General features: G+C 37.1%; 1 protein-coding gene across 2 annotated transcripts; it reads right to left on the reverse strand.

Moving 5' to 3' along the window:
- Positions 1 to 498: 498 nt before the first annotated feature.
- Positions 499 to 10,218, reverse strand: LOC133515832 (uncharacterized). 2 transcript variants are annotated; one of them, XM_061848423.1, is made up of 6 exons: positions 8,068 to 10,218; positions 7,412 to 7,804; positions 6,184 to 6,278; positions 4,631 to 4,808; positions 3,741 to 3,920; positions 499 to 2,411 (listed from the first exon to the last, which is right to left on the reverse strand). In XM_061848423.1, exons 1-6 carry the CDS (start codon positions 8,093 to 8,095, stop codon positions 2,209 to 2,211), a joined length of 1,077 nt encoding a protein of 358 aa, XP_061704407.1. In that variant the 5' UTR covers positions 8,096 to 10,218; the 3' UTR covers positions 499 to 2,208. The 2 variants fall into 2 exon arrangements, with proteins under 2 accessions (XP_061704407.1, XP_061704408.1); XM_061848424.1 differs by having other exon boundaries at positions 3,741 to 3,917; positions 8,068 to 9,060.
- Positions 10,219 to 10,439: the final 221 nt, after the last annotated feature.

Genomic DNA, 10,439 nt, shown 5'->3' on the forward strand with positions numbered 1-10,439 from the left:
TATGTAGGAGTTTTTTGACACACCTTGGGAATCGGGTACAAATAAGCTTAGGCGTGAAATAAAATCCTTTTTGCCATAAAATATAGGAATATTTTGCTCTAAAAGATGTTATGTAAAATCTAGTATGTATTTTGGAGATTCATTCATTGATGGAATGGTGAGGCCTAAGATATTGATCATTATAGGAATAACAGCCCACTTAGGAAAGAGATACTACACTAAAATAAAGACAACAAAGTAAATGAATTACCTATTATCAGTTATGAAATTGTATTACAAAACAAATAGTATAAAGTAGTAAAATGTGATATTTTATAATATTTGTTTTATAATATAATAAGGAATACTTACCATCTAATTAACTTCATCTAAAGACTTTTTACGTATTACCATTCCCTTTCCATACGGGCCAAAGTGCAGTGATGATGCATACAAATATATAAAAAAATACCTTGTTATAATAACTTATTGATGAAAGGCATAATTTAACAACATTAGTCAAGCGATAGAGTTTTATTAATATTCTGTAAAATATACAACTTATTCAGATAAAAGAAAGTTGACCTTTAACCCTATATATTACTAAAATCTTATATTGTACAAACAAAATTACCCTATAGAATTATATTTAAAAATTATTTAAGTTATAAATAAAAAATACTTGCTAAGAACAAAAACTAAAACTCGCTACCGTTCTGTAGTAAATAAATATTATAATGAATTTTAACTAATCAAATATTAACGTTTTGTAATTTAAAGTTAAAACAAATGCGGCCTCCAGTAGCATGTTCATTTTGAAGAATGCACTCAAAAACTGATGTTGTTAACTTTAAAGATCAAAGTTACTTACGTGTGCATGACTATTAAATTGAATTCTTCAGTTAAGTTTGCAACAGAAAGTATTCTTTAACACTTTCGGCGTCGGGCGTTCCGTTTCCAGTACAAAATTAACACGCATACGTGTTCTTGGCAGTGAATGTGTTAATCCAACATCAATAATTCCGAAAATTAATTATCTTCGTACAAGTGATTAACATTTTAAATTTAATTGAAACCATTGAAAATTAAACCCTTCGTCACTGCCATAAGAGATCAATTCGAGTACATCTTATCTTCTATCTAGTTGAAGAACGGGCACGAGCTTCGATATAAGGCTGGACGCACGGGGCCCCAGCGCGACGAGCGGGGCCCGGTTTCGAGAGGCACGAACAAAAAATAGACTTGAATGAGACTGTTTTGCGAAACGGCGCTGCGTGCGTCCAGTCCGCGGCGTAAAGTAATGCCGTCAAGGCGCCCTGATAATGTACATTACAAAATCAACCTTGCGTCACTTCTAACAGAATCCACAATCAATGTGGCCCAGTGTCCAAATCCCGCTTGTCAATGTTGGCGTAAAATTGAAATTTAATCAATACAAATAGAATTTGCAATCATGTTTTCACTAAAGCATTTAAACGCCGCGTATAGATGTTTCACATTAAATCAAACCTTTCATAAATGTAAATAAAGTCTATAATCAATGCGGCTCAGTATCACAATCCACGGTAGTTATAATGTGGTCGCCAGACACCACCACATGGTCTGCCTTCAAATGCTTGAGGATGCAGACGACAGACTTATCAATGACTTGAATTTGCAATCTTACGTTTGCAAACAAAATTGAACTTGAATCCATGCAAATAGATTTTACAATCATGTTTTCACTAAAGCATTTAAACGCCTTGCGTGTAGATGTTTCACATTAAATCAAACCTTTCATAAATGTAAATAAAGTCCATAATCAATGCGGCTCAGTGTCACAATCCACGCTAGTTATAATCTGGTCGCCAGACACCATTCCATGCCTTTAAGTGCTTCAAGATGCAGAGAATTCTCTTGTCAATTACTTTAATTTAATTGGCTAATCTTATCTTTGCAAACTTGAACTTTTAACTCAATGGCCAATGCAAACAGAAACTAAAATCGTGTTCGATGAAGCGCCTAGACGGCTTGCGGCTAATACTAGAGATATTTCATATGACATCCTAAATCGTCAGGCGAAAAGTTCAGATGTATCACATTAAATCAAACCTTACATAGCTGCGAATAAAGTCCACCATTAATGCGGCTTAGTGTCGCAAAAGAATCTAAAATCATACTTGCAGTCAAGGCGTCCAGATAATTTCCGTCACAAAATCAACCTTACGTCACTTCTATGAGAGTCCACAATCAATGATGCTCGGTGTCACAATCCACACTAGTAATAATCTGGTCGCCAGACACCACGCCGTGGTCCGCCTTCAAATGCTTGAGGATGCAGAGGACAGACTTGTCGATGTTGGCGTATTTGGTGCACTTGAACTGGCAGATCTTGCAGGAGTAGAACTCGTCTTCGTCGCTTTCGAACACTTTCCAGACCCAGCTGTTTTCGTCTGTGGGAAAAATAGCGTTCTGATTACAAAGGTACGTTGAAAAATATAGAAACGTGATATTTTGGAGTTGATTGTCAAAATAATCAAGAGATTAATGAATATTCGCTTGGTTCGCTTCTGATATATAATATATTTTGTTCCTGAGTCATACGTGTTTTCTATGTATATATTTAAGCATGTATTTATATCATCGCCTAGTACCCATAGTTTGTTTAGTTTGGGACTACGTCAATTTGTGTAAGATTGTCCCCAAATACATATTTATATTATATTTTTACTCTGCGACAGTCAGCATTTAAAACAGTGGCTAAAGTGGCCAAATATATCGCAACACACCTTTGTTACCATAAATAGAATAGCAGACAAAGTGGTGTTCGACAGAAAAGACAAATAATGTTAACAAATATGGCAGATTTTGTTAGCATTTGATTTATAACCTAAAAGTTTTACGATTTCTTAACATTGAATTAATAATATATTTAACTAATAATTAGTACAAATGAAAGGTTTAAGTTTATAAAATATTGATAAAATCATAGTTATCCAAAAAAAAGTGCGAGGTTAAGATTGGTGGTTAGCTATGAAGCCAATGGTTCCGGGTTCAAATCCTGGTATGGGCATTTATTCATGTGATGAACACGGATATTTGTTCTTGAGACATGGGTATTTTCTATGCATTTAAGTATTTATATATATATTATATATATATATATATATATATATATATCGGTGTCTAAGTACCCGCAACACAAACCTTTAATTTTTTCTCTCTGATTCATGCCAAGATTCATGTTACATGTCGTTTTTATTAGCGAACTTGAGAACGACTTCGACTGTCTCGGAGCGGCTTCTTGGCAACGGGTTTGTGTGAGATTAGAATAAGATACGAAGAGCATTTCGATCAGGAGCTGGAAACGGTTTCGCGATGTTTGAAATATCTCTTGAGCACTTCACAATGTTTATTTTAATGTATCTCTCTAATCATCAGAAAATCTAATTCAAGGGAGGATCAATATTTCTTGTTGTAATTCTCTCCCATCAGTCAGCCAGAAGACAATAATGACAGGTTGTTATAAGACCTGCTGAAGGTACCAAGTTTTAAGTGCTGTGATGCTAGGTAGATGTCCCGTTATGGAAGGACCACCAAAATTGGTTTATTTAGATGTGATAAAACCTGGGCTAAAAGTGAACGTAACCATGTCAACGGAGAATGAACCTTGATTAAACTAAATTACTAACCAGTAATAATGTAAGACGGCCCGTTTTGCGACCCTCGATTTTAATGCGCTTCGTTGGACTAGATTCAACAGCAATATACAGTTAACTCACCTGCAACCTTAGTGTAAACCTCCTTGTGTATCATCTTGATGTGTCTGTTCATGTTGCCGGTGGCGTTGCCGCCGTGAGAAATGTTTCGGTTGCACAGTTTGCACTGGGCCTGAGTTCCGCTCAGCTTCTTGAAGTAGGACCATACCCAGCTTCGGTGGGCCTTCTTGTCGGGGCTCTCTACTGTAACAAAAGGTAAGTTAGTGCTACTGTGAGAAGGTAAGCTGTGAGCTGTATAGCTGACAAACCAGACAAAAATAATCTCTTCATATATAAAACTTGCTCAGAAAATTGCACAAAAATCGGATGAAGAATGAGATCTGTTGAGGAGAGTACGAAAGCTTTCTGTCCTAACTGAAAATAAGACAATAGTATTTTTTCCAATATGCTCGGATATGTTCGTCTATTGATGAAAAAATAGTACGGGAACATCTTCATTAATGTCAAACTCAATAAAAAAAACATTATTGTACTGTTTCCACAGACAGGAAGTTCGTTACTGTAGTGTTTTTTACCTTTTACGACTAAGAAGAAACAATGCAAACAGCCATAAAAGCCGCATCCACACAGCCCGAGGTATCATATTGGACCGTTTTGTAAGATCGTGCGAATACCTACCTTAAATAGTTTAAAACTTTCGAGAGCACGAGTGATGCTTAATATTTAAATAATTGTGTATTCTAACTTATTTCTCCGCATGTTTGGAGAATAGAGTCAACCAAAATAGGTTGGCAGCGATTTTAATAGCCCAGACAGTGCACTACACTCTAGTCTACATCTCATACATTGCAATCCTTCGAAAGGTGTTGGATAATACGCTTGAAAAACATAACCCTCTTTTGGTCCATCATAATCAAACTGATAAAAAAAAATAGCAAAACCAATCAACTCACCAACACTCCCGTCATCATAGTCCTTGTCTGTGATTTCTTCTGTCTTCACAGCGTAGGGTGTCTCCACTTCTCGAAGGTCCAGGATAGAGTCCACTTCCCCCTTGCCCCCCACTTCGACTTGGTAGATGTTCGGATGGCGAGTACGGACGTGGCGGTTCATATTGTTGGTGTTGCAACCCTGCCATAATAGTTTGTTAGTGTTAATAATAGCAAGAATTACCTACACATCTTATCAAGACTTATATTTTTATCTTATATTTGTATGTGTCTTATATCTTTTTATGACATAGAAGGCAAACGAGCAGACGAATCGCCTGATAGTAAGCAATCACCGTTGCATATTGACACCCGCAACACCAGAGGGGTTGTAAGTGAGTAAGGTAGGAGTACAATCTATTTTTTTTTTAAGGTTTGAAGGTCTTACATTGTTAAAGAGCGTCACAGACGGAGCGATAATATATATTAATATACTGTAAGATACGGACAGATACCGATAGATATCATATAATATAGCTAAGCACCGCATACGCCAACGATACCGTAATATATATCGCTCTGTCTAGCACCCATATTGTGAGAGAGACGAAATATACCAAAATATATATTATAGCTTCGTGTGTGAACTATGTCAAATTAAGCGCTGGTGGCCTAGCGGTAAGAGCGTGCGACTTGCAAACCGGAGGTCGCGGGTTCAAACCCGGCTCGTACCAAAGAGTTTTTCGGAACTTATGTACGAAATATCATTTAATATTTACCAGTCGCTTTTCGGTGAAGGAAAACATCGGTGATCGGGAGGAAACCGTACTAATCCCAATAAGGCCTAGTTACCCTCTGGGTTGGAAGATCAGATGGTGGTCGCTTTCGTAAAAACTAGTGCCCACACCAATTCTCGGGATTAGTTGCCAAGCGGACCCCAGGCTCCCATGAGCCGTGGCAAAATGCCGGGGCAAACGCGAGGAGGAAGAGTGTGGACTCTGCCAAATGGTACGTAAAATATATCGTAAGATGCCTTGCTCTTGCTATAAGATTTTTTTGGTACATTATCGCTCCGTCTGTGACGGGCTTAACATACCAAAAACAACCCTAGTAATTGAATCGGGTTCATTGTTGCTGGAGGCCTTTGTTGGGGAACAAGTGTTTCGACGTAGCACTTAGTACTTTTTAGAAACAGGCAAAAATTAAAGGTGACCGATGGTTTAAAGGCCCCTTTTTTTAGTTTTTCGTAAATATCCCGTAAACGGTGGCCCATAGCAAAAAATGTTCTTATACGCAAATAATCTATATAAAATTGCCTACAGAAGACTCCGTACACTTTTTCGCTAGGGTCAATATTTAAAAATATATTAAAGCGGGAGAGTTAATTAAAATCAATTTTATGGCAACTTTTTCTATATTTTCGTAAATAACTCGTAAACGGTGGCCAATATCAAAAAAACGGGCGACCGTTTAAGAGTTATTTAAGAAACCACCTTTAAACATAGGGTATGGGCGCGGCATTTTGTCGGCGGGGTCGTGTCTCATAAATATAATCAAAGTACAAATACAAAACTAACCTTGATAGACAGCACGACGTTGCAGATGTTACAGCGGAAGATGATGGTGCTCAACTTGTCGAAGTATTTCCACACCCAGCTGCGTTTCCGGGACTCTGGAACACGCAACAACCATTAAAATTAATATACTCTCATAGGCTCTAAATAAAACAAGTTACCGTCAAAAATTGCATTTTTGATACAAGCTTTTATCGTTGACTGTTTTTTTTTGAACAGGCCCACAAAAAGCAGGGTAAAGGGGCCCACTGATTAACAGTCCGCCGGACGGTATCGGGCTGACAGTTGTTCGGAACTGTCAACTTTTTGTTGTAACTGACAGGCCGACACCGTCCGGCGCACTGTTAATCAGTGGGCCCCTTAATACTCGTTGCGGCAATTCTAACAAACAATTGGGTTGCGATGTTTTATTACAGAGTTCCTATGGCCACCTCCTCACTCAACTTACATATGTATGTGAAGTTTTAACTCAATCGAATAATGGGTAGGAGGTTAATTCAAAACATTACACTTTAAATAAGAGCTTGCAATAAATCATGGGTAACGGTAGTAGCAAAAGTGACTTTCAATCCGGAAGTCGCCTGTTCAAACCCGGGCTCGTACTAATGAGTTTATCGGAACTTTATATGTACGGTATATAATTTGATAAGTATTCACCAGCAACTGTTCGGTGAAGGGAAACATCGTGTGTAAACCGTACTAATTCCAATAAGGCCTAGTTTTCTGTAGGTTGGAAGGTCAGATGGTAGTCGGTTTCGGAAAAACTAGTGCCAATTCTTGGGATTCCTTGCTAAGCAAACCCCAGGCTCCCATGGCATGACAACTATAGGAAGATGATGACCTAAATTAATTCCGTAGAAGCAGGGTAAATCGTCGATTACTGGCCACCTTATACAAAAAAATCTGTATAATATTCACACAATCCAAGTAAATTTTCAGAACTAATGTCGATTGGTTTACTTTTAATAATGTGAATAAATAAATAGAATACTTTTTATAGGAATTTTAGTATAAGGTGTCCAGTTATTGGAAGATGGCCAGTAATTTACCCTATGACATTTTTATTTTTATTGCTTGTAGTTTTTTTTTCTTCTAATCAAATATATTGAGACATTATCCTGAATAGTATATAAGGTAATGTCGGAAAATTTATTTTTATACTATAGGACTTGTCGATTGAGTGTTATGTAAACAGGCCCGTCCCATTAAAAAAAAAAGTTATAACACTTACCATGATCACTTTTATATTTCCTCTTCCTTGGGATGAGGACATACTGAACATTTGTTGGTTCACAGTCCGACAGAGTGATGGTCTTTTCGCTAACAACCTCCTCTGTAGGCCCTTCGCAGACCTCACCCAAGATCACCGGCTGAGTCTTCTCCGCACCGTCTTCATTGAGAACATTTAACTGAAGGAACTCTATGCGAAACCCCACTGTTGAATCCGGGTTTTTGTGTAATTCTATTACTTCCGCATGACTTCTTTTTAAATGGTCTAGGAGATCCAGGGACTTCTCTGAAGCTTGGACCACTGTCTCGCATATGTTGCATCGTTGGGCATTGTTATCCTTCTTCAGAAAATATATTGACACCCATTCAGGCAGTTCTTCTGGGTTCTGGGTTGCTGGAATCATCACTATGTATTAAAACTCATGGCAGTGTACTATTTTTTAAATAAACAACATTATAATTAAATAAAAGGATCAATAAATAAAAGGCATTTTAATTTATAAACTTCTTTTAATATATAAAGTCAAATACTTTCAGATCAAAGAAAGACTTAAAATTATAAAGCTAGCAATGTATAAAAAACATAACACATAATACTGATTTTAAAATGCAGTTTGCAACATGATTTTTACTATTTCCAATATTTAAAAACCTTACTTATCTCATTTCGATCGGGCAAGGCCATCTACCCTAGAGTCAACCATCTTTATAGTGTGTCATCTCTCGTATAGTGTGAGCTAAAGCTCCACTTCCTAGATAGATTATCGTACATTGAGAAGCAACAGGCAGGGTTGCTTCTCTCTTGCACACGCATAATTATATTGCTGTACCGCCCATTAAGCAGGTTGTCAATGTCACTGTGCAAGATTAACAGCAATATAATTATGTGCATGCAATAAAGATAGCAACAGGGGGGTTAATGTACGAAAATCTATCTGGAGAGCATCTCTTTTTAGTAATATTGTTCCAGTCACTTTGGTTTATTATTTATTAGAGTAACAAAATAAGGCCATGTCTCTGCTTCCTTATTGGGCAATTCATACAACGTCAGGAAACACATGTAACTGAACCTGTGACTAATAAAATCTGCGAAGTGTTACCCATTTAACCAGGCATGTAAATAAAATGATGACAACTGCCTTAATTTTATGTAATTAACAGATCATGTGTGTTACTATCACAGAAAAGGTTTTAAGATTCCACAAGTTGGAAAGCAATAATGTTCCATTCTCATTTATGCTTTAAGGATTTTTCACATACATAACTAGTTACATAAAAGTACAGCAGCTGAAAACCTAAAAGGCCCAGCCCTATAACAATAATGCACATAATATATAAAGCATTAAAATTGTAATCTAGCCTCTCTTGATTATATATATCAACACTACATCAAATGAGTCCACTATCCATTTTTTTATCTATTTTACATACTATCGGAGAACATAGGCTTCTTATGGTTGTGGAAATCTCTGACAACCTCAACACCGCACACTTGCATGTTTATCACGGATATACAACCTGTTTTCTGCCGGTACGAGCAGCACCACTGCTCTGCACCGCACTGCAGCCTACTTTTGAACACATATGTGTAACCTTTATAGAGAATCTGGTGGCCTTTCCTTGTGGGGACGCATTGCACCAAATCTTCGCCTGGAACGATCAAACAATTATGCGAATGAAATTCGCAGAAAGGACAACTAAAACGAGTGAAAACTAGCACGGGTTTATTTAAAATCAAGGCAGAAACTAGGAAAAATGTAATGTTTTCGTATCTTGGAATTGTAAACAGTTGATTTGAGTTAACACAATCGCTTCAAGGTTAAGTATATTTTTTGCTAGTTTATACGCGGAGTAGCATTGCATTATCATCCACCGATGTTACAGTTTAGGAATAAATTGTAATGATAATAAACAAAATAGGAGGGAAAAAGAAAACACAAAAATAAATGCGTATGTGACGCAACAGAACCTGTCAGGTTGACGTTAGGTTAGTTTTTTTTCTTAAGCATTGCGTTCCGTTTCACAGGTTTGTCGAGTTCGAGGTGATAGCGTCTCATGTTGCAAAAATGCGCCAATAGATGGCGTTATTAGGCAAATTTTTAATAAGTATGGGATGCGGTATTCAACTAGTACAGAATTACCTAAGAATAAAACACAATGTTTTAAGTCATTTTAATACCAAATATACTTCACCGTCTACAGCCTTAACCTACTACTTTCTTAAGTTCAATATAAATAAGTATTATCTAGTCTAGTAGAGTATATCGTGGTGAATATTCAAAAGTACGCATTGGTTACCTACTCTTATCATAACTTTGCAAAAATAATTTAGACATACATACATATAATTAAAATTACCTATAATATAATGCATGCTGATTTTTGGTAATTTTAACGTTAGCTACATGATTATGGTCTCCAACGCGTCTCACTATAGTATTATCTATGGTGTAAATGGCCGCCTTGCACCCATGCATGACCTTCTGACACCACCATCTGACCTTTCCCCCTTGAGCACGTTGCCTGTAGAATATAAAGTCGCCAATTTTGATAAGCCTCCTTCCTTTTTGTGATATCCCGAATTCTAGTTCTGAAAATATTTATTTTAATACATGCATTTAATTTTATACATTTTCAAAACTTGTTTCTTTTTTTTTATACCACGACGGTGGCAAACAAGCATACGGCCCGCCTGATGGTAAGCAGTCATCGTAGCCTATGGACGCCTGCAACTCCAGAGGTGTTACATGCGCGTTGCCAACCCTTTGAAAATCTGTACACTCCTTTTTTGAAGAACCTCATACTGTAGACCCTCGGGAAAACCTCGGCAGGTAACCTTTTGACCGCTAAACCCCACACGAACGTAATAGCCTAATAGGTGTAGCACATAGTGTAAGCGAGTATTGTGGTGTGTAATAGATGTTCAGACAAACAATGATTTTATAACTCAAGATAGGTTATAAACGTTCCAAAATTGAAGCGCTTACAAATTGTACGGCGCATGAAGAAATGTGCACGTGCTAACGAGC

The sequence above is a fragment of the Cydia pomonella genome, chromosome 3, assembly GCF_033807575.1.
Source record: "Cydia pomonella isolate Wapato2018A chromosome 3, ilCydPomo1, whole genome shotgun sequence".
Lineage (NCBI taxonomy): Eukaryota > Metazoa > Arthropoda > Insecta > Lepidoptera > Tortricidae > Cydia > Cydia pomonella.